Below are 26,228 nucleotides of genomic sequence, written 5' to 3' on the forward strand. Positions count from 1 at the left end.
ATGTTTGCAGGCTTCACTGAGCAGAATTTAATCCTTTATTCATGGTTCATAGTTATCATTCTAAGGATAAATACACAGACTCTTGAGGTATACCAGGATTATTTGCCTTAAAGTAAAAGTCTTTGAGTACAAGAACCTTTGAGATGTGTCTTTTCCCTTTGTATATGTGTGTTTGTTTATCATTTAGTTTGGTCTTGGTCCTTTCTCTTGCATCCATTCACACTTCTACCAATATTTTTAAACCCCTACTATGTCCCTGGCAGTGTTCTAGGTGCTGGGGATACAATGATGAACAGGAGAGAAATGGGCAGGCATCAAAAAAGTTACATTCCAGTGGGAAAACAGATATTGAGAAACATAAATATGAAATATTATGCTATGTAATTACGAGTGCTGTGAAGAAACCTAATGTAGGCTAAAGGGACAGAACAAGCTATTTTAGGGTAGGGTGATCAGAAAAGGCCTTACTGAGAAGGTGGCATTTGAATAGAGATTGTATGAATGAAGTGAGGGGATAAGAGTAGATATCTTAGGGAAGAGCCTCTTAGGCAACTGCAAGGGCTTGTAGATGGGAATGAACTTGGGGTGTTCAAAGAATAGTAAGAATACAAGTATGGTTAAAAACAGGGTAAAACTGAGTGTAGGGAAGGCGACAGGATGTAAAGTCAGAAAGGCCTGTGGGGCGAGCTCCTGTAGGGTCCCACAGGCTGTAGTGAGAAGTTTCAACAATATTGTAAGAGACGCCATTACTGGATTTTGAAGAGGAAATTGATATAATGTAACTTATTTTTTAAAAGAAAGACAGTGGTAGCTATAAGGAGCCAAGAGAGGCTGCAGGGAGACAAGTTCAGAAGGCTGTTGGACTATATTGAGGCTGGCACCGGTGGAGGTGGTCAGATTCAGAACATATTTTGAAGACGGAGCAACAGGATTTGCTGATGGACTGGAGATGAATTATAAGGGAAAAGAAAGGCTAAAGGTTTCTGGCCTGAGAAACTGATGAAGAGTGATGCTATATTAAAGAGAAAGTGTACTTCAGGGTTACAAAAACATTGTCCATGTAAGTTTGAGATGCCTGTTAGTCATCCAAGTAGCCAATTAAGTAGCATTCAGAGGACAGAGTATACACACTCGGGAGTCATGATTACATACATGGTATTTATGTCCATGGGTCTGAATAAGATTGCCTAAGTAGTAAATACATGTAGACAGAGAAGGAGATTTGAGGAGTGAGCCCAGTAGTATTCCCCAACACTTAGATGTCACAAAGAAAAAAAAAAAAAAACAGCTAGAAAAGGAGACTGGGAAAGCACTGCCAGTGAAGTGTAATAGAAAAACCAGCAGAGTGTGGGTTTCCAGCAAAACCAATTGAAGAAAAATTTCAAGGAGTGATAGACAATGCCACATGCTTCTGTTGGCAGGTTTAGAAAGACTGTGCCCCTCTTGCCATTATATAATTTCTTGATGTCAGGAAATTGATGTTAGCAATTCCTCCTACCGCTTTCTAATTTTTAACTCTATAGAATGGGAAATTATATACCAAGGTTCTTAAAATTATATGCAAAGTAATTGTAAATAGGTTCTGGAAGAGATGTGAAAGAGTCTCCAAAAAGCAAAGTAAATAAATCAATACATGATTTTTAGTATCTTATTTACTCTCATCTGTGATCAAGGGACCTAAGGTTCTTGATAAATGAACACTGAAAAAATGTGAACAAATTGTACATAAACACTGGACAATGATGGAGAACAAGAGTAATCAACTGGCAATGTTTTAAAGGATAATATACCGCAAGGGAAAAACAAACGAAAACAAGTGAATTCCCCCACCCCCACTAATTTATAAGAACAAAAACTTAGCCCTAACAGATTTCTCTCTCAATAACTTTGGTAGTTCAGTAGTAGGTTTGACAAAAGGACAGAATATGACATAGGCATATGTGCAAAAATAATTTAACTCAAAATTTAACCTACTTACTTACCGGCAAGCACAAGGGTAACATTCAGTACAATGAATATTCCACAAAATAGGCCAACTCTAAAAGTAGTCCACGCTGGTGCAGGCTATGGACAGAAAAACAGAATTTGGGGTACAGGGCAAAATATTGAGTACATTTAGCATACTGTCATAAATCAGTAGCATGAGCCTCAAAGTTCTACCATGAAATCAACAAAAATATTTTATCTGTATTTTTATAAATCTGAACTATAGAATCATCTTTCATCATTCTATAATACTAGAAATGGTTGCCAGTTATTTTAATTCTTTTACAAAAATATGAGTCACTAAATAAACAATTTATAATTTTAGGCTTCAAATTATATGTACACTAATTTTCTTACAGGAAAGATTTAAGTGCAATTTAGAGGTCTTGAACATCTTTCGTTATACTTATCACTAAATATTTTATGTCTTAGTCATAAATAGCATTATTTTTTTAAATTTTGACTTCCAATTGTTCATGATGGTATATAGAAATATAATTGATTTTTATATATTGATTTTGTATTCAGCAATTTTGCTAAGCTCACTAGTTCTAGTAGCTAGTCTATAAATTCAATGGATTTTCTAGGTCATCATGTCATTGGCAAAAAAATCCCACACATTTTACTTCTTTCTTTTTACTCTGAATGCCTCTTATTTCTCTTTCTTACATGACTGCACGGGCTATAATCTCCAGAACAATGCTGAAGACAAGAGAGTACGTTTTTTTGTTTTTAGGGAGAAAGCATTCAGTATTTCACCATTAAGTACAATATGATATTAGTGGTAGATTTCTTATAAATGCCTTTTATTGGGATGAGATTAAAAAAAGCTCTTTCTGATATTGATTACCATTCTATTGTAGTCAGAGAACATACTTTCTATGATTTAAATCCTTTTTAGTTTATCGAGACTTGTTTTAGGACACAGAGATATCACTTAAATGTTTTCTGGTATAACAAGTATCATTTAATAAATGCTTTTTGTAGGTTTAACTACTGTATTTTGGATGAAGCTATATAATAGCCCAGAATATCTGATACCCCCATCATTAAATACACATCTCATCTTAATCATTTGATGAGAATGAAGTGAGCAGATCAATAAAAATAAACAAATAAGAGATAGGTGGGAAGACATTATAATTCATTATGAAGTGAGATCTGGCATCTAATTTTTTAGTACAAAAATAACAATAGTATTAGCTACTTAAAAACTCTGACTGAAGCATTTTTTAAAGTAATAAAATCAGTATATTTCATCAGCTAAACATATTGTATTGATTATTACATTGGCAAACCCAACCAAACCACTAGAAACAAATACTAACCTGAGCAGCTCCCAAAGGGGGAACACGTAAACGTTTCATAGCTTTTTGTCTGTCACCATCTTCAAGTTCATTGGTCACTACGGCCTAGAAAGACACATCATTAAATTCTGACACAAGTTATACTAAACTTGAGTAATGCATAAATAATTCTGAACCATTTATAAGTGTGGTACTTTGATAACCTCTTGGTGAATGAGTAGTGATTAAAGAATAAAATCATGAGTAAGAATACACAGTCTGGCACAAATAATGCCCCCTTCTTATTACAAAATCATAAGCATGTGATTCTGTAACATAATAATATCACACTCAAACCTGCTGTATGACATTTTAGGTGAAATGTTCAAATTAAAACTATAAATTATTACACCCATATTATTCCCCTACCAACTACACTCAAGCAGGTCTTACTTCTGCCAAACCCTGTATGTGTCTATATTTAAAGGTAGAATCATTTATAATGGAGAACAGAAATGAGGAATTATTTGATTAAAATTAAGATAAGTTATTGAAAATATATGGCATATGAGTCAGATTACTATACCTCAGTTTCAGAGATGAGCTGGTTGATTTTCTTGCATGTATAAAATGGGGCCACTTCTACATGAGCTACTCGCCAATCTGCTCCACGAGATGTTTCCAAGATCTTGTCATGCTTTTTAAGGATTTTTCGAAACCCTGTAAAATTCAGATTCTACAGGAAAAAAATGAGAAACATTACTATAATTTCCACCACCATAAAAGAAGATGAAAGATGATATGCACTATATGTACACAGCGCTTACTGAAGAGTGAGTACTGAAGGAAATGACAATGCTTTCATAAAAGCACTTACTGAAAGGATGAGATTCTTCTTTCGTATTTTATTTATTCATTTCAAGGTAGTATTTTATCAGTAATTGAAGGAAACCCTAAATATAAACCCTATTATTTCAATTTCAAGAAAATTAATAGAAGTCCTAAACTCAAAATATTTTTATTTCTATTTTCCTATGAACAATTGTTCTCAAAATAGCTAATTTATATTTATTCTTTGATCAAAAGAATATTTTCAGGAAATATTTCAGACTTATCACACACTGAATACATTGATAGCGATGAGTTCTCTGCTTTTCGAAGGACTGGCAGAGGTATGCGTTTGCCCCCACTACTATGCAAGCATGTACACACCAGCATGGAAAATAGATGATCTATTTCTCTTCCATTTTGCTTCCATCCATTCTCAGTTTGGGGGTGGGATTGCAAAGAAGAGTCAGTGGAAAAGAAGTGATCATACAGTTTTGCTGATAATGGATAGAAGCTAGTATTTTTCCTCCATTTCTATAATATCAAAATCCTACTTTTCTACATTATCAAATTCTGTTGTTTGATCAACATGCAAAAAAGCAGGAAACCGTGGACGTGCAAGGTTCTGTAAACCAGAGTTCTCCCAAAGTTGTTGACCGCATATCCCCATTAGTAAAACGATGGGCACTCACTCCTAACTAGGCTTTGTTTGCCTGCATAATTTTTTTCTCATACTTTAATGGATCATCTTAAATTCTCCTTGGGGTGCATACACCATAACTTATAGACTGTTTTCCATCAACTTTCTCCTCGTTCTCAAAATAAATGTAGTCTTACTGAAGAGAGGATAGATCAAAACTTACATAACAATTATTTCTCTTTTCCCAAGCAACTTTTTATAATGACCCAAAACAAGTTTCTGTAAAAGTGAAAAAATTTAACAAGGGTATTTCCCTGTAATACACAAGCATATTTAACAAAATATAAAATGTTAATGTTGTATAACAAAGATGAAATACATTTATTCTTTTTAAAAATAAATTATAAAGCTTATGGATAAATTTAAAGGAAAGAAATTTCCTTTAATATATATTTTATATAATTACTTTTCTAGTCTTCTAAAATTACTTTCCAACTGGATGATTATTTCACTGATAAAGTATTAAACCACCAAAGAAGAAAGCAGAATTACAAAAGGGAAAGACAAAAATAAGTACATGGGTTAACAACTTAGATCACTGCAGATATGAGACTACATTGAGTTTTTATATTAAATTTCCAGGATTTACCCCTGATAATACTTTTGTTATATAACCTTCAGTTTTTATACAATACATAACCCTGTGATGATTCTAACCACTGATTACAAATAATAATCACAAGAACAAAATGAAAAAAGAATAGTGCATAAGGTGTTTCTAAAGATTAGAAGGTGCTTTTGCCTAATTTAAAAGTTTATTATTGAACAAATCATGTTTTTCAATAAATTCTTTATAGATTTAACTATATAAACAAATCTATACAGAATTACAAATGAATAAATGTTCTGTAATTCCAAAATATTGCACACATGATGGTTCATTTTTTCAGATTGGATTTTTAAAATACTAAGTGATATAACAGTTTAGATGTTCAGTCTATATAAAACATTTGCTGTGATTAAATTGCTTTATTCGTAAGATTAAAACAATGACTTATGTTGCAGCCTGTGATTAATAAAACTGAAAGGATTCTCAGTGGCAGGCTAAACAGTCATTATCTTTATTTATGAACATTTATTAATAAATATTTATAAATTCATTTCATTTAAATAAATGGTTATTTATTTAAATTTATTTTATTTAAAAGCAGTCAGTAATAAATAAGCCTTACTACTCTATTTGACCGCCTCTGATAACATGGTTTTAGCCAGTAAGAACATCAGAAATCCCAGTAAGAATCTAAAGAATAATGGCATGCTAAGGATTTCCCTTTCTGGACTAGCCCATCAGTACAGCTCAAGGTAACTCCACTTACTATAATTTCTCAGTAACTCTATTTTACAGGGTAAGAATCTAAGTACCTGATAGTTTTGCAGCAGGATAAGACTGAGGTAGAACTCACTGAAGGCCAGTTTAAGGTCTTTAATATTCCTGTGTTGGACACGTTCCTCGTGGGATAGGTGGAAGACTGGCTTTCTGCGCTGTCGCAGCGTAGTGACACCAGTGCTTTCTTTCTGCGCATCCAGTGACGACTGCAGCTCATTCTGAAGTGTAGCAAACCTGCGCTGAGCTTCTGCGAGCTTTTCTATAAGAAATAAAAAACAGAATTGTCAAATTATCACGATAAAAATGGTGGTGAAGGTACTCACTGACTTGTCTGAATTTTTACTAATTATTCTAGTTTGTTTTCCTAAAATTTCTAGGGAAAAAAGTTACATGTAATATTTAGAAATGGATAGGAAAAAAGTGTTGTAATACCTTCCTTTCATTCTATCCCACACTTCCCTCTCTACAAAACCTCAGCTGTACCCTTTCTTTTTACAAATGAAGATACAGAATTTTAAAAGCCACTAAGAGCAATAATGCAAAATGGTACAGCCACATTGTAATCTGGAAAACAGTTTGTTCACTTCTCAAAAGGCTCAACAGTTACCTCATGATCCAGCAATTCCACTCCTATGTACATACCCAAAAGAACTGAAAACATACGTTCACACAAAAACTTGTGCACATTCACAAACTCGTATTCATACAGTTAAGAAGTGGGAATGATCCATATGTCCATTAACTGATGAATGGATACATCAAATAGAGTATGTATGTATGTACAATGGAATGTTACTTAGGCACAAAAAAGGAACGAAGTACTGATTTATGCTACAACATGAATGAATCTTGAAGACATCATGGTAAGTGAAAGAAGGCAGACACAAAATGCCACATATTGCATGATTCCATTTATAAGAAATGTCAGAACAGGCAAATCCATAGAGACAGAAAGTAGATTTGTGGTTACCAGGGTCTGGGGGGGTAGGGGAAACAAGGCAGAGAAAAGAAGGGAAGGAAGAAGGAAGCGAAGAAAATGAAGTTGGTTTCCCATGGCTTGATTTTAATAGAAACCTATTAATCACTTTTTAACAAAATAGAGAATGCATACTGTGGATGGTATATAATTTCAATTTTTATCCGATGCGTTAACCAGAAAGCAAGCCAGGCTGACTGCTTTAACTCACTTTCCCTCTACCCCCCATCTTTTAATAGCTCTTAAGTAGCTGACTCCACCATAATATACTCAAGATTCAAGAGATTCATGATGTAGGAAAAAATGCTAATACAATGGGGATTTTACCCTAATTAATAAAAATATATATAATCCACATTTTAACACACATAAAAGCAAAGAACAAAACTAGCCATTTAAGTCCTAATTTAAAATATGGGTACTAGGTACACATAATCACTTGTAAAAGGAACATTTAGTATTTTAGTGAGATTCTTATGATTCATTATATATACTCACTGGCAAAACAATATACAGTGTCTCAAATTCAGTAAGAATAAAAAAATATATAGCAAGATACTGTGTAATGGGATTATAGGAATAACTGTATAATGGGGATAGTTCTGAGTAACTATCCAATTGCTCTTCTATTTATATAAAGCCTGAAAATATTTAACAGCAAAGAAATAAATCTGTTTCTACTGCCATAATTTTCCGACTTATAAATAACACTACCGCAATCTCCTTTCTTCTCTCCTTCCATCCCTTCTTTTTGGTAAAGAAAGGGAAACACACAACACTGCTGTGAATTCCTAACATAGTAACTGAAGCCAAAAAATTAGGACAGACGAGGAAAAAACCCCCAAAACCCTGAAGTTGTTTATAAACAAAGGAAAAAAAGAAGGATCTATTTAAAACATTCCAACTAATAAAAAGAAGGGTTTTGCCTGTTTTAATCATGGAATATTAAAACAGACCTATATTCTAAGGGGTTTTTTTATGTAAGCACATAAAAATACTGCTGAGAAGCTAAGTTTTTTGAATGAAAAGAGAAAGCAAACTGGTCCAAGAAAAGACAAAGATGTAACATGAAGTGTTTAGGATTACTTGAAAAAGGACATAACGTCACCACGAAGTTTGCAACACTACAGCCTTGATGACTCTAGGTCAGTGATTAGCAACGTTATTACCAAAAAGGATGCCTCCTTTCAAAATTACCCTCTTGTCCCAGGGTCTTCAAATATTCAAAGATGTTATCTATAAATCTAAATAAATGCCCCTATCTTATTAACCAAAGATATGTAATAAAAAATAAAGAGTGATGAGTAACTTACATCAGGTTTTCTGAAACAGTAAAAATAGCTTCTGACTCCTCACATGACCCTAGAAGGCTGGGAATCAATTTGCTCATTTTACAAGAACGTATACATGCAGGCCTAGGAAGATTAAATGGTAAACTTCTTCCACAAAAATAATAAGGTTCAGAAATCCAACATGTAATTGGTAGGTAACAGAATTGGTGTGAAAATAAATATCCACATTTTAGTAGTATTCATTCTATGTTTTGTTTGGCTTGTATAGCATTTGTTTTGGGTACTAAAAGGTTTCAGTCAAGACTATATCTCACTTAAAAATGACCATTTTAGTTGACTATTAAATATTTTTGTGAGATGTAAGTGCGTGGAGGTAGGTGCCTAAGCTGAACTCACCCTGGTATTATTTAGTTTCTCATGTGCCCTAGTGTCTGAGGATTGCAGCTTACAGGACAATCTGCTATGAAAAAATGCAGCTAAAGAGGGCAACGAATGATACCTTGTAAGACAAGTGCCAAATTTTATTTCTGTCAATCACATGTTCATACTACTCATCACTTCCTGACCTGGCAAAAAGTGAGTCTGAAGACTGTGAATTTGTACCTACTCTGTGATGCTATCAAGAGATACACCTGAGTGGCCTTTCCAATACAGAGAGAAAAAGGGAGTCATTAAGTCACAGGTCCCAAGTTTTTAATAGTAGAAAGCCTAAAATTGTTTCTGAAAAGTAACCCAGTCTAAGATCCCATTTTTCAAACTGAGTGTTATATATAATCCAATATGGGGTGACAGAAGCAATTTAGAGGATCATAAATCAGGATTTTAAAAAATCAAATAGAAATAATTAAATATGAAAAATAGTATTGGGTAGTAGTAAGGATAAGTATTGTTTCATTGAAAAATTATTTAAATAAATTACATATACACACATATACAGATGCATACACAAGCATACACAAAACATACATATCTATGTATAACTCAAAATATAAAATTTATATATCTATGAAGAGTAGATATTTATTTTTCTTTGAGAACTAAGATGTATTATCTATTCTTTGTGATCTAAATGAGTTGGACACAGAAATCCTTTCCCAAAAATTTATAATAAAATGCTAATAAACTTTACTTCATTTTTTTCATTTATAGCCTTAGATCATATCCAATGGCCTTTTCTCAGTCTCATTGCTCTTTCCACTGCAAATGCCTTCCTCTTTTAGTCTCCTCTTCCTCAGCCCATAGTACATGGCTATCTACACTGCTGGTTCCTCTTTATCCTCCTGCCTAATTATGGAAATGATCTTTGTCCTTAAAAATTGCCATTCCTTCTGTGCATTTTCCCCTTGCTGAAAATTTATCCATTTCGATGGTTTCAAATATTTCTATTTTGTCTCTGCCTTCCAGGTGCTTGTAACGTACTGAAGAGGACATGCATATATGCCATGTCCTTTAATGGCCTGGTGCCTTTGCATAGACTGTTCCCTCTGCCTAGGAAGAAGTCCAGCCATCAATGAAAGATGAGGAGGAGGACACAGAGTTAAGATATTTGCTTCCCTTTTTGTTTATTTAATTTGAAGGGAGTGCCTTGCTAAGGAGGCTAAACCAGTAAAAAGGGAATTAACAATGCATTTAATTCAATAATTTTTAAAGGAGACAATTTGAGGAGTAAGGTCTCAAGGAACTGAAATTTAATCCGCAGCTATAGAGATCTGGCATGCAATGTCAAGGGACATCTTTTCTACAAAGATTGGAGGGAAATTACTAAGGGTAAGAACGGCCATAGGTATTTGTGGGGAGGAACACGTGGTATTCCTAAGTGTCATACACCAACAGGAGTTGCAGGCCTTTACTTTTATTTGTAAAGTAGGAGGTTAAGGAGCATGATGGGGAAGATGGTGGGATCAGAGAGCTCAAGAGAATGGTAGAGGGTTTAGAAGAGCACTTTGGAGCACGGAAAGGACATTGATTAGGGCCCACAGGTAGCTTTGAGGACACAGTTAAGAATGCAACAATGAATTTATAGTGGTTCAAATCTGTTCTGCTACATGATTGTTTCCCAGCTGTCCTAAGCAGCTCAGGGTACGCATGAAGGAGGTCAATGGCTGGATCAGTCCGGATGGAGTTTCTTGCCAGGCAGACGCATTACAAAGCAAGAAGGGAAAAGGGATGAAAAGTACAAGGGACAAAAGTGGTTAAAATGATTGATGGAGATGGAAGTAATTCTGGGAGGGGCCTGTTCAACTGGAATACAATGATGGATTCAAGGAACCTAAGTTCTGTGAGACAGAAAAAAAAGGTGGGGATGGGTGGGGTAGGGGGGCATGGTGGGGTGAAAATGGAGACAACTAAACTTGAACAACAAAAAATAAAAAAAAAAGTAGGGACGTGAACATATAATACAAAAGAGTAAAATAGAAATAAATAGAAGTTCTAACATTTTCTTCTCAACTTCCATAGCATCTTGTAAATGCCACTGCAAACCATGCTCTACAGAGACAGATGTGAGTGTTTCACAACGCAACAGGAGGGCATAGCTGCTGTAATTAAAAAGTTGAAACTGTGTAATTCAGCTGAGAGAAATAAGTTTCTGACTCTTTAAAGCTTTGGACTGGGCTACAGCGAAGCTCTATCAAGGTACTTCTTCACGATGAGGTCCCAAATCCTTGCAACTACAAGAACACAAAGACTACTACCATAAAAGTCTCAAACACTGAGGTACCAGATGCATTCCCACCTCCACTACAGAAAGTACCCCTTAGGTACAGTAGGACAAGGATGACAAGTCCCAGTTTTAAAACAACGACCAGATGTTTAAACAATGACATGGTAGAGTTTCTCCTTCTTTAGCAGCAGAAATTGTCTCTGGTATGTTGTACCAAAAAAAAACCCCACTCACCTGAATAAAATGTGTTGATTTTGGCAAGTTCCTTTTCACAGGTTTGAAAAAATTTTTCTTCAAACTTGGCAAAATACCTCTTTACTGTGTCCTCATCTGTAACTGAAAGCAAGAAAAACAATATTTAAATTTAATGTCTGAAGGCCATTTAGGAAAACTAGGGAAATAAAATTTAAAGTCACTCTTCTTAGTCTTCAAAATGATAACAATATATGGATTTCTTTGAAAAAAAAATGAACTGTGAACCATATTAAGAAACAACTAATCAAAGGCCTCTTCACAAGAACACAATTATTTTTTAGTTGAACCACACTCTAAACCTCTGCTATAATAAATTTATAGTGGCAGAGAAAATAAGTGTCTTAAGACTAGAAGAATGCACTACTGTGGACAGAGGCGATCAAGGAAGATTCATCAAGGTGTTCGCAGTTGAAATGAGTAGGATTCTGCAGGAGAATAGATAAAGTATTTCAGGAAAAAAAAGAGATGCAAGAGAAAATGAAGGCATGAATATGTCATATGTTTCTGGAAAAAATGACTTGACTGTTCTAACAATACTAAATTGCTATCTACTCATTTTTACTTTGGCTGTATAAGGCATAGAGAAAGACATGTAGACTGATAGTAAGATTATAAATTAGGTATTCCAAACCTTCAGATGCTGGGTAGAAACACAAATGAATTGAGCAAGTGGGTGATTATGCAAATATGGTGATACATGGAAACAGCCGCCTTTAGCATAAGGAGTGGTATGGACTCTGGCAAACTGGAGAGCACATGCCCATCCGGTTAGTTGCTGCCATGTGATGATATGGGGCCCGGGTTGTCAGATCTTCCAAATTTTCAGAAGAAGCCACAAATCTAGATATTTTAAAAAGGCTGTGTGGGCCAATCAGTGTAAGTCTCTGCAGCCTAGATTCACTGTGTGAGTTCTGACATAGCACACTGATTTACTGACTCCTGTAAGTACAAATATATGCAGCTTCAGGAAGCCCCAAACCTAAAAGGGTATGTTTCGTGCCCAAGTGAAGTCCGACTAGACTCCAGATACTAATCACAATATAGAACCACCCTATTACTAGGTATCTGGGGCACTCTAAGCTTGAAATGTCTAGAAAAACTATAGGTGCTTTTGTCTCCCAGATCCCCCAAATCTTAGGGTAATCTCAGAAACCCTTAAATAATCCACCTATCCAGGAGTGAGAAATAATATTTCCCTGAGTAATATGCAACACACACGTATACATACTAATTCATACTACCAGAGTTTTTAAAAAACAAAAGCTTAAAATGAAGTTCTAAAAAGCAAGTCAAATCTATTCACTTAATTCATATAACAAAAAACATAAAGAAATTAGTACTATGTAAAATGTTAACTTTTATATACATCTATTTCTCTATTTCTTATGCTTTAGAGCTGAACAGATAATGCAGGATTCTATTGATTTTGCAGTAAAGAAAGGATGCCACCAAGTTTCTCATGTATGCTCAGCAATTTAGGTACAACAAAGGCTGCAGCTGCCCAAGGCCACTGAGAATTATTTTTTTCAGAGCACAAAGCAGGTCAAACCTTTTTAAAAAGCTGACCTTGAGTTAAAGGTGCTCCACAGTATGATGCTGCTATTATAATAGCACCTGGCTATAGCTGACTTAAAATAATGCCTTATTCTACTTAATTACCTACTATTTCTTTTTCTTTTATTCTATGCTGTATTGTTAGGAAAGAAAGCCCCAAAGCAAAAAATGGGCTTGGTCATATTTACTTTGTTTCCCTGTTAACAGTCAACTTTCATTAACCTAACCTATTTCTTCATTGATAGAAATAAAAAAGTTGTTCAGCAAATTAAATATAACTTCCTTAACAATATTAATGTTTATATAGAGACTGAATATTCAGCAACTTCAACTATTTAAAATATTACTAAGAACCTAGAAATGAAAAATCTAAGCCTCTAAGAAACTAAAGTATATGAAATAAGTTTTATGTTCTAAAGTATGAACATTCTACCCATAAATCAATCTCATGTGAAGTATTCATTTTCTCAATTTGGAGAATGTTTTGCCTAAAATACCACAGTCTATTATCTAGTTTTCTAGTTCACATATAACTTAAGAGCCACAAATCAGAAGAAGGCTGAGTAAGGTTTCTACAACTCTGAGAAGTAACAGCAAACAATAAAGAGGGAAAAAAAGCTAGATTAAAAACAGCAAGAATAGCTATACAAAATAAGTTAAATGAGTGAAAATGTTCTTGTCCTCTCATATTTCAAAAGACATAGTAACTAATTGCAATTAGAAGTACACTATTGGTAAAGAAATTATAAAAACACAATGAAAAGAACAGAAGAGAATGTCCAGAAATAAATCTGTATATATGCAGAAATTTAGGCTAAGATAAAGGTGATTTTAACTCAGAGAGAAAAGAATGTACTAAATAACAAATAGGGCTGAGTTCATTGACCACACATTTAATAAAACTCCAGATGAAGTTAAACAAACAATATTATAGCCCTGGCTGACGTGGCTCAGTGGATTGAGCGCAGGCCTGTGACCTGAAAAGCTGCTGGTTCGTTTCCCAGTCAGGGCATATGCCTGGATTGTGGGCCAGATCCCCAGTTGGGAGTGTGTGAGAGATAGCTGATTGTTTTTAAAAAAGAAAAAAAGAAAAAGAAACACTATTATAAAATGCCAGAAAAAAATTAAATAACTACATGGGGAGAGCCTTCCTAAACACCACACAAAACAGAGGTCATAAAGGGAATGACTGGCATTCTCACAAAATGAAGTATCTCCACTACACAAGATACCGTAAGCTAAATTAAAAGACAAGAAAAGACAGGAAAAACATATCTGCAACATTTAAAATAAATGATTCACATGCAAAATACATTTAAAAAAATTCTTACAAATCAATATTAAAAATACACTTCAAAAGATGAATGGGTAAATTAGAGCAATTCATTAAGAGATACAAATGACCAATGAACAAATAAAAGGATGCTCGATATGCTAGGTATCAGGTAAATCCAACTTTAGTGAAATATAAATTTTCAACCATCATATTGGAAGCAATTTTAAAATACTATATAATTTTGGCAATGGTGAAGGTAAATGAACACTCTCACTCCTGTTGGTAGAAATGTAAATTTGTAAAGCCTTTTTCGAAGACATTCAGTAGTGATCAAAATGTTCAGTGTGTTCAATCTCACATGGAAGTATGTTCTAAAGGGGTCTCTGCACAAATGGATGGACCCGCAAGGATGTTCATGCACCATTATTTTTAACAGTGATAAGGAAAACAAAGTGATGTCCGACCAAAGAATAGCTCAATAAATTACAATAATACTGTGTAACACTATGTAGCCACTTAAAAAATACTACATATACATCCTAATATGTATGAAATTCCCAGGCCACTGTTGAGGAAAAAATCTTAAATAATAGAATATATACAGCATGATCTCATTTATTAAAAATGCATATATGAAGGAATATTCTTACATTCATTCACAGAAATAAGATTGCAAGGATGCATCCCAAACTGTTAACTGTGGTCATCTCCTTTGAAAGAGGAGGGAATATGAGAGATTCTCATATTTTGCTCTCTACACATGTTGTATTGTTTGAATCCATTACAATGAAATTTACTCATGAAAGATAAGTCATTTTGTATAAATAAAGTGTATTATTTACTGAAACAAAAAGAGAAACATGGCACACCAAAATCTTTAAATTATACATAATAAAACCTAACCAGTATAGCTAAATGAAGAGTATCCATATCAGAATTTAGAGGTACATAGAATAATTATGTTTTTTATTTCAGTTTGTGAGAAGTTGGCAGAATGCTGATTTACACAAGACCAATTTTTACAAGACACCTCCTATATCCTATCTGCTGAATAATGTTAGAAGTCACTCTAAACTGAACAGAGAATTTCAGTGTTCCAAAACAAACCGACCCAATTCCCTTGTTTTATAGGTGAGAAAGTATAGGTGTAGAGAACGTAAATAACATGAGGTTTTTTCCCCTCCAGTAAGAATGTTTTACAGAGACTCACTGTATTTTCTTAATACAAAATAAACATTACTGAAGTGACTACTCTGTGTTACATGAATATATGGACTGAATTGTGCCCCCCACCCCCATTTATACGTTGAACTCCTAATCCCCAGTGTGACTTTATTTGGAGCTAGGTCCTTTCAGGAGATAATTAAGGTTAAATGAAGTCATAAGGATGGGGCCTCGTTCCAATAGGAAGGGACATCCCTCTCCCTCCATTCCTTTCCCTCTCTAGATGTGTACACTGACAAAAGGGCATGTAACAAAGAGCAGGAAAGCCCTCTGCAAGCCAGGAAGAGGGGCCTTACCACAGAAACTGACTCAAGCCTCTAGAACTGTGAAAACATCAATTTCTGTTTAAGGCACCAAGTCTATGGTACTTTGTTATGGCAGCCCTAGCAGACTACAAAATGAACTTAACACAAATTCAATAATTAGTCACAGAAGCCTAAGCCTAGTTCAAAGAAAGCTAGCATAGATAAGTGCACATTTTAGCAAGAATATCAATGATTATAAGTTTAGCATTAACAACAACAAAAAAAACAACAAAGGGATAAAACAAATCTAGAATTCATGAAGTATGACTCAGAGAACACTTTCCTCTGAGTTAAATAAATATTAATTTAGTCAGTTACGAGAGAGAGAGAGAGATAATATGAGGCAAAGATTTTTTTTTGTCATTTCTATTTATGGTCTTACTTTACCGCACATTTGCGGATGACAGGCAATTTCTTCCTCACCCACCTCCAAAATTACTAAGTTAACATCAAATAACCTTAAGAGTACTAATCAAGGTAAAATATTCCTACTGCATAGCAACCACCATCAAGTGCTTTTTACAGCAGTTTTCAGGAATACTTTTATTTTTATACCATCAATGTCATCTTACTTCCACATACAATCTCTCAAAAATCAATTCTTTAAAAACACTATTAAGTTATTCAAATATATGTTCCATTCACATTTTTATTGCTGCTTTCAATTTTCTTAATTGGCAGATCTGTGAGATATTGAAGGTAAGGATTATTATCTTTTTTATCTCTATAGATACTATACCCAACATAATGTCTGGTATACACACTATGTGCTTCGTATGTTAGTTTTTTGAATTGTAAATGTTGAAACAAATTTAATAATTTTGTGAAAATTATGATGTTTTATTAACATTTTTTAAAAATAAAGCTCCAACAATTGAATATTCATTCACAAAAAAATGAAGATGCACTCCTACCGTACACCATATATAAAAATTTGTCTAAATGGATCAAAGACCTAAATGTCAAAGCTAAAACTATAAAACTCTCAAAAGAAAACATGCATAAATTTTCACGACCTTAGGGGAGACAATGGTTTCTTAGATATGACACCAAAAGCATTAGTGATAAAAAAAAAGACTGATAAATTAGGCTTCCTCAAAATTAAGAATTTTTGTGTTTAAAAGGCACTACTAAGAAAGTGAAAGGACAACCACAGAATGAAAGAAATATATGCAAACCATGTATCAGATAAGGTGCTAATATCTAGAATACATAAATAACACTTAGAATTCAACAATAAAAAGAAAAATATCTCAGTTAAAAATGGGCAAAAGATCTGAATAGACATTCCTCCAATTTGCCAGTCACAGATGAAACATTTCAACATCATCAGCCATTAGGGAAATGTAAATCGAAACCACAATGCCACTTCATACCCAGCAGGATGTCTATAACAAAGAGTAGAGACAACAACAAGTGTTGGGAAGGACGAGAGACATTGGAACCCTTATACACCACTGGTGGGAATGTAAAATGATGCAGGCACTTTGGAGAACAGTTTGGCAGTTCCTCAAAAAATGAAATATGAAGTTACCATATGATCCAGCAATTTCACTTCTAAGTATATACAGAAGAGAAGTGAAAACATATGTTTACACAAAAATTTATACACAAATGCTCATTGCAGCATTATTTATAGTAGCCAAAAAAGTGGAAACAGTCCGAGAGTCTACCAACTGATGAACGGAAAACAAAACATGGCACATCCATCTAATGGGCTATTATTCAGCCATAAGAAGATATAAAGTACTATTATATGCTACGGCATAGATGAACCTAAAAAAAAAGTCAAAGGGAAAGAAGTCAGACACTAAAGAACACATACTGCAAAATTCCACTTATATGAAAGGTCCAGAACAGGCAAATCCATAAAGACTGAGAAAGTACATTAGTGGTTGTCAGGGGCTGGAGAAGGGGAGAATGGGCAGTAATGAAATGCTCTAGAATTAGATAGTGATGATAGTTGTACAACCTTGTGAATATATGAAAAACCAGTGAATTATACACTTTTAAAGGGTGAATTTTATAGTATCTGAACTATACTTCAATAAAAAAATTTTTACTGTAAGTTTAACTCTGTAACAAAAACACACTGATAAATCAAAGCATATTCATTTATTCAACAAATAATTATTCCACCTATTACATGCCAGGCTTTGTGCTAAATGCTGAGGATGTCAGGATGAACAAGCTCGACGTGGTTCCTGCCCTCACAGAGGTGGCATTCTAAGCGACGGAGACAGGAAGAAATCCACAGAAAGGAATTACAGAATTACAAACTGAAGAGTGCTGCGCAGGCAACAAACAGGGTACTGAGATAGAGAGAGGGAAGTAGTTGGATGGATGACTATCCTTTTTGGCAGATTAAGAGATGGTTAGAAAAGACCTCTCCTTAGGAGATAACATTTAATCTGAGACCTGAACCTAAAGAATAAGAAAGAACAAGGGCAAAATGATTCCCAACAGGAAAGAAGGAAAAGCACGTTAAGAAAGAAACTGGGGTGCCTGAGAGGATCCAAAAGCAGGTCAAAATAAGGTTAGAGGGGTGGACAAAGGCCTTCACACTCAGGAAGGCCATACTAAGGAGTCTGAATTTTATTCTAAGTTCAATGAAAAGCATTCAAGAGTTTTAAGGAGGCATCTGAAAAGGAGGGGAAAATGTAGAATTAGTTTACTTTTACTAAATAATTTATAATAGCATTCCCAGGACATTAGGTATATGGGTAAAGGAGAAAAAGAAGAATTTCAAGAAACTCAAGTAAGTTTGGAAAATATAAGTATAAACAGAGTTAAGCCGATCTCCCTAAGGTACAATAGCAGTTCTTGACTGGAGACAAATTTGCTCCCAGAAATCACCTGGGAATGTCTGGAGGCATTGTTGTTGTCGAACTGGGAGGGTGTTACTGGAGTCTAATCGATAGAGACCTGGGATGCTGCTAAACAGCCTACAACACCCAGGACATCATCTCTCTCTCTCTCCCCAAAAAGGTCAACAGTGCCAAGGTCGAGAAACTGCTTTAAGACAAAAGAAGCTTTATTATGCTGATATACTACAAAAAAGAGACATAGTTTTTCCCAAAGTTACTTACAAGACTACCATCCCTCTTGGTTGGGTGGAGGGGGAATGGCAGGAAGAAGCTGGGGAAAGAGGTGAAGAGTATCTATTAAGATTTCCAGGAACATTATTCTGTGGAACTAGTTTGAGAAGCGAACTTTAATATCACCACCACCTCTTTGGCATTTTTATTATATTCCATGTAGTTTCCATGACTTCTTAGCTTCTCAAAAACTACTCATAAAAGAGAGCTGATAAAAATTAACATGTGACTAGCTTCCATAAAATATAGAAAGAATATTTAGCATTATTGGCTTTATGGCTTTACAGAAAAGAAGGTTCTTTTTTAAAAGTGTGATTTACAAATTAGGAATAAAATTAGGAATAACTTGAAATTCTGTTTTTTCCCCAGGACTTTCACATTTTTCAAGTTATGACAAAAGATTTGAACACTTTTTAAAAAAGTGATTTTATTTATTTATTTTTAGAGAGAGGGGAAGGGAGGGAGAAAGAGGGAGAGAAAGAAATGTCACTGTGTGTTGCCTCTAGTACACCCCCCACTGGGGATCTGGCCTGCAACCCAGGCATGTGCCCTGATTGGGAATCACACTGGTGGCCCTTTGATTAGCAGGCCGGCGTTCAATCCACTGAGCCACACAAGCCAGGGCTGAACACTTTTAAACACTTATAAATAATGAAATTTCTGGTGCATTGTAATTATCTGCATTTTAAAATAACATGACATTGCCCTGGCAGCGTGGCTCAGTTGGTTGGAGTGTCAACCCCAAAAGGATACTGGTTCGTTCCCAGTCAGGGTACACATGTAAGTTGTAGGTTTGATCTCTGGTCAGGACGTGTATGGGAGGCAACCAACTGATGTTTCTCTCTTACATCAATGTATCCCTCTCTTTCTCCCTTCCTCTCTCTCTAAAATCAATAAACATATCATTGGGTGAGGATTAAAAAAAATAAAATAAAGTGACATTGTTTTAAGTGTAGCTAATGGGAATTTAAGTGTCATAATAATATGACAACCAATATCATTCATTATCAAGTACATAAAAATAAGTTCTTTAACAGTTGGAAAATTTATATTATTTCATCTTCTTCTTCAACTTGTATTCCCGTTCTACTAACATTACAGAATTTATTCCAATATATGTTTAGGTTTGAAAGTTATTTATTGATGATCCTATTATACTTCCTAGCCATTAAATATACATAAATTAAAATTTAAATACAAAAACTTTCCTAAATATAAAGCTCTAATATTAAAGTTTCTTTTACATTGAGCTATCCATTACAATTATCAGAACACACTACATCAGCATAACATAAATATGTAATAAACTTCAATAAGTATTACACATCACAATTAAAATTTTATTAGGAATTTGAAAATAAATATATATTTAAATGGATAGTTTTTCTCCCAATTAGCTCATATACCCACTGATAAATATTACATTATTGCTAGAATAATAAATATTACATTATTACTTGAATGATGAATACTACATCATTTGCTAGAATATCATGAATATTGTAGAGTGAAACCATTAACTAGCACTGCTGTTCCTATTTTTCATCTCATAGATGTTAAGTGCTGAGAAAACTTGTTCACATAAATGAGAAAGCAGATCAGAATGAAAGTGTGTTGTAGCAATGTCAATTCTCCAAGTGTTTTCCAAAAACTGCATAGGGATCTATTGTTCAAACTTAGTTTAAATAACACACAAACTGACAATGAAGTCCTCCTTCAGTTTCACTGAAAACCAACAACTAAAAATATAATAATTTGGCTGTAAAAGGATGTTATCCTGTTAATCACTTACTTTCTCAACAGATGCTCCTTAACTTATGATGGAGTTATGTCCCAATAAACCTTCATTAAGTTGAACATACATTTAATACACCTAACTTATCAAACGTCATAGCTTAGCCTAGTCTACCTTAAACACCCTCAGAACACTTCCAGTAGCCTACAGTTAGGCAAAGTCACCCCTCTTCCTACCACTGACTACATCACAACAGAGTACTGTACCACATACTGCTTGTCTGGGAAAAGATCAAAATTCAAAGTACAGTTTCCACTGAGTAGGTATCACTTTTGTACCATCATTTTTTTGTACCATCACTTTTGTATGTGAAGTTGAACCGTCATAAGTTGGGGACTGTCTGTATTCTTTTGTGGGAGGGCCCCAGAGGCATGCATCATAACAAAATTCAGACTTAGTAAGAGACAAGATTTTATTTTATAAAATCAGGGAAAGGCCATTTGAAAGAGGACTCCTTGACTGCTGGCGATTACTCAGGCAAATCAATTTCAGGAGTTAGTATATATGAAAACTCTGCAAATGAATTCCCTGAAAGGACAATTAAAAGGGATTTTTTTTCAGCACTGTTCTTCATTTAACCAACATAACAAAAATACTAATTTGCATACAGACGACTATATCTTCAACAGAATTACCTATTCTTCATTGAAGGTCCTCTATTTGTTAATTCTATTAGCCTAATTAATTATGTCATATAACTGGAAAGAAGCATCCATTATTTAAAGCTACTTTGTTAATCAAATTTATCTAGTTAAACCTACCTTTAGCTGATTATTACTAATCACAATTCTTTTTCACTTCTGCAAAACAACAGATTATATATGTATATAAAATTAAGACTAGAGTTACTATCAACCAAATACAAAATATTTGATGATTACCTAAAATGAACTCAATTTTTAGTCTTTCTTTCTTTCTTTTTTTTTTTTTTAACACAGATGAGCACAAGAATGAACCATAAGTAGTATAAGGACTCCGGTTATTTATTTCAGGAATAAAGCTTTCAAACAACTACAGCTATGTAACTCTTTCTCTTTAAAGTGGCAGGCATGTAACCAAAGACAGAATGCATGTATAATAAACATAACATCAATATTCCAGTCAGATATAAACCAAAGTATACTCCACTCTATGTTAATTCTTAAAGATACACAAACTACATCTTTGTTGAGAATTTTCCCCAATATTCCCAAATTTTATTCTAATTTCATTGCAACATACCAACTAAAATAAAATGTCTTAGCTTAAATTCCCTCAAAACCAGGGTTTTATATGCCTCCCTCCCCCTTTATATTCTGGAACCATTCAAATTAGACCAGAAAAGTAGCCACTGATAAAGAGACTCTTCCAATGACTAACTGAAAATCAAAATACATCCCAGAATCATACTGAGTAAGATGACAGAATAATGGAAAAGTATATAAAACAATGGAATTAAAGAAATAAACAACCAGCTACTAAAATGCAAATTTTGCAAAACCTAAGTGGTTATATATATATATATATATTTAATAAAAGATCTGGACAGGTAGTAGTTTCATTTCTTTGAGTAAAAAAGACCATATTCAATTCAATTAAAAAACCTTAACTAATTTCTGATCCAGAAATCAAAGTTGGGCTCTTAATTACATATAGACAAATTTACCATCTAAGCAACTAAAGCATATTTTATAGCTGTATCATTCTTAAAACAATCATGAATTGTGGTTCCAGTCCAAGATAGTGACATAGGAAGCTCCTAAATTCATCTTCTCCCCTCCCACACACTGAATCTAGAGCTACTCACAGAACTATTTCCTCTGAAAGAAACCCAGAAACTAGCTGAGTGACTCTTTCACACTGGCTGAGTGAGAATGCCCACATCACCCACAATGAGATGGCAAGGAAAGGCTGACAACCCACTTTCACTGTAAACACCACGCCCCAGCAAAGTGCCAGACAACTGAGAGGGAAATCCCAACTTCTCCCAGGAGAGAAGGGGTTGGACTCCATATCTAAGGACGAAATGGAGAGCAATACAATAATGGTAGGGGACTTCAATAATCCAGTTTCAACAATGCACCGATCATCCAGACAAGATATTGTACATAGGGAAACACTGGACTTAAACTGTAAGACCTGATGGACCTAAGGGATGTTTACAGGACATTCCATCCAACAGCAGCAGAACACATATTCTTCTCAAGCACACATAGAACATTTATCAGGACAGATCATATGTTAGGTCACAAAACAAGTCTTAATAAATTTAAGAAGGCTGAACTCATGTCAAGCTTCTTTTCCAACAACTGTATAAAACCATAAACAACTTCTCAACCTCCACAGCTACCCTGAATTATATTCAGTTCCCTGAACCAGCCATACTTTTCTTACCTTCTTACTTCTCGAAAGCTGTTCTATCTGAACGTTTTCTCCCTAGGTACCCCAAATCATCTCTTCCCCTAGCCCCAACATTCATATTCATATTGCCTTCCTTGTTTCCTGACACCCTCTTAAATAACTCTTCTCAGAGACCACAACAACCAACCCTTAGCATACTTAACACATTAATTATTGACTTTAAATAATCTACATCTCTTGGGACAAGGAATATCAGGTAAATTTCAGGCACAGATTAGGAGAAATGGTACTAGGAAATGGCATTGGGGAGCTAGAAAAGGAGAAAAGCTACAATGAATCTGCAGTGTTGCAGTAGGATCAGAGATATCATTAGTATGAACTACTGATTTGTTAATATAAACATATTCTCGTATGTGTAAACATACATAGAAATACACATATGTGTATATGCAAGGATTAATACACACACACACACACTCCTATTTGCTCTCAGAGTGTAGGAGCAATGATACTGTAACAACAATAAGCACTCCTAGCACTCAGATCTTAATTTCTAAACATCATTCTCCAATAAAAGGAGTCAGGATTCTTAGGAAAAGAGATTGATTCTAGAGCTGGAGCAGGGAAAATACAAGAGGAGCCTGGAGTATCCTGTGATACTAGAAAAGAAATGCTCACAAAAGAATGGGGCATGTCAAAATGAGCCAGCCTAAAACGCTCCTAATGGCCAAAGCAATAAAATAAATGATAGTAATGAATTCTAGTCCACAGAATAAAACAAATATCCACAGGTCTATGTTGATATGAATAAATAACTGAAGAAGTAAATAAATGTGGAATAAAGAACAGTTCTCCCTTACAGAAGAATTCTAATTAATAAATTGAGAAGTAATGAGAAAAAAACAAAAATCAGCATTAGGCACCACAGTATTAAATTACTGTAGGCAAGATCTACCGAAAGATGCAAAAGCAGTGGGCAAAAGTTTAAGGAGTAGGAATGTATTTACCAATAAAAGGGGAAAATAACAACTTTACAGTGCAGAAACGTGGTGGACACCACTTTAAGCAAGTAATCAAGATTAACATTACCAATAAAATAAAACCTATCAACATCATGGCCACCCTGAAATGATGCACTGTGAAGGACGTTACATTTCTGTGATAGTCTTGGCAAAAAGGCACAACCTGAACCTGTTAATTTTTTAGAAATTACAAAAATAAACTTAAGAGATGCTGTACAGAATAACTCACCAGTGTCAAAGTCATGACTAAGGAGCGCTCATAGACTGAGGGAGACTAAACAAACAACTCAATGCAAGGTGGGGTCCTGAACAGGTCCCTGGTACCGAAAAGGACCTGAGGAGAAAGTCTGATAAAATTCTAACACGGACTGTATTTTAGGCAATAGCATTGCATCAGCATGTTAACTCTGGTTTTGATAGCTGCACTATGGTTAAGTAAGCTATGAACATTAGGGAAAACTGGATGAAGAATATATGTGAACTCTCTATACTATTCTCGCTAATTTTCTGTAAGTTTAAAAGTATTAAAAAAAAAAAAAAAAGACCAATTCAAGATGTCCAGAGTTTGAAGGCAAACAAATTAAAAAATAAAAAATAATTCAAACCCAGTTGAGAGAATGAGTTAATTGTCATATACCATTCCCCATGCTGCTCAGTTTGTAAAGAGGTCTAATAACAAGTCCTAAATATAAATGTTACATGTTCAACAGCAGATAGTTTTTAAACACCTACTACATGCCAGGCACTGTGCTGCTACTGACCAGAGAAGGACAGTGATCAAGAAGGCTAACTCAGTGTCTGCCCTCCGAGAGAAATCAGATACTACACAAGTAATAGAAGAGCAATGCATGTTAATGAAAAGGGAAGCACAGGAAGCTAGGGAAGCCTGACAATAGCACTAATGGAGTCCCAAAGTGGCCAGAAAGTCTTCCTGAGGAAATGACTTTTCAGTTGAGATATAAAGAAGGAAGTGAGGGATGATGGGTAGGAAGATGCAACAAAATGCCCTAGTTAAGAGCATGGTCAACTGGAGAAAAATACCCAATACTCCTGAACCATACCAAGTGAAAGTAACTAAAAGTGAGGCTGAATAGAGAGGCAGGGGGCAGGTGAAGGGAATATGTTAATACTTGTAAAAGAAGTAGCAAGGGAGTAATATGGTCTGATGCACGTTTTAAAACACTATTTTTCGTTGAGGATGAAGAGACTGAGACTTTTTTTTTATTGATATCATCATTTTGTTTATTTCTTCAGTAATTAACAGACATTAGGTTGTTTCCACTTTTTGGCTCTCATATAAAATGTTGCAGTGAACATAGATTTTCACTTACCTTGGATAAATGCCTAGGAGTCAAATGGATGGTTCATACGGTAATTTTATGTTGAACATTTATTTAAGACCCAGCCAAATTCTTTTATAAAGAGGACATATCCTCTAATATTTCCACCAGTAATGGATGAATTCTTCCAGTTCCAGTTCTTCCAAATCCTTATCCATAATTAGAACTCTCTTTATAGCTATAGCCATTCTGGCTGATGGCTTTATTGCTTTTATAATTATAAGACGGCAGTCTAATAAGTACATAAAATTTGTGTATATATTCCATGGTCAAAAATTTTTTTGAAAAGGCAAGTAATGAACAGAACAATCCAAAATATTTAAAGTGATTGCCTCTGGTTGATGGAGAGACTGAGACTTTCATTTCTGGAAACAAAGCAGACTAGACCCGTTGAAGAAACTTCACAGAACACCTAAAAATACTGGATAAAACTTAAAAATCATCTTCTTAAATGGACAGCTGAAAGAAAGTAAGAGATATTTTCAGAGGCTAAAAACCTAAGAGCAAAGACTAATCCCAGAAGAAGCAGAGCACTGAAGCAAAAGGCGACCTACCCCAAGGACGTCTGCAGAGATATGCTAGCTAATGAAATAATAAACTATCAAAATTAAACAGTATTTACATACAAACATAGTCATAAGCTCAAAACCAAAACAATTATTTAAAGAAAGAATTCTGAATTTAAAAACCAACAGACAATTTGATAGGCATAACCTGAAAGTCAGTCCACGGGCCCTACTGCTTGGAACACCAAAGTTGACCTGGTTTTTTCTTTCCAGTCGACCCAGCTATTTTATTCTTTCCATTCTATGTACGACCATACCATGGTTCAAGAAATCCTCATTTTACTTAGTCATTCAGTTTTAACTGCCTGCAATAAAAGATCTTAACTGATAATCATTTCTACCCTCACATACACAGAAGTGAGCAATTTCTACCTACATTTAGGGTACCTGTCCCCA

At 34.6% G+C, this 26,228-nt stretch overlaps 1 protein-coding gene across 2 annotated transcripts in view; it reads right to left on the reverse strand.

The window, feature by feature from the left end:
* The window catches only part of XPR1 (xenotropic and polytropic retrovirus receptor 1), a 135,962-nt gene that overhangs the window by 42,627 nt on the left and 67,107 nt on the right, over positions 1-26,228 (reverse strand). For both annotated transcript variants that reach the window (XR_011650689.1, XM_024552933.4), the window contains exons 3-7: positions 11,292-11,393; positions 6,163-6,386; positions 3,859-4,008; positions 3,315-3,398; positions 1,983-2,064 (exon numbers count right to left, since the gene is read on the reverse strand). Coding sequence is in view for 1 of the 2 variants with exons in the window: in XM_024552933.4 (XP_024408701.1) it covers positions 1,983-2,064; positions 3,315-3,398; positions 3,859-4,008; positions 6,163-6,386; positions 11,292-11,393 (642 nt within the window). In the remaining variant the exon portion in view is untranslated. The remainder of the gene's footprint in view (positions 1-1,982; positions 2,065-3,314; positions 3,399-3,858; positions 4,009-6,162; positions 6,387-11,291; positions 11,394-26,228) is intronic.

This window comes from Desmodus rotundus, chromosome 12 (assembly GCF_022682495.2).
Source record: "Desmodus rotundus isolate HL8 chromosome 12, HLdesRot8A.1, whole genome shotgun sequence".
Taxonomy (NCBI): Eukaryota; Metazoa; Chordata; class Mammalia; order Chiroptera; family Phyllostomidae; genus Desmodus; species Desmodus rotundus.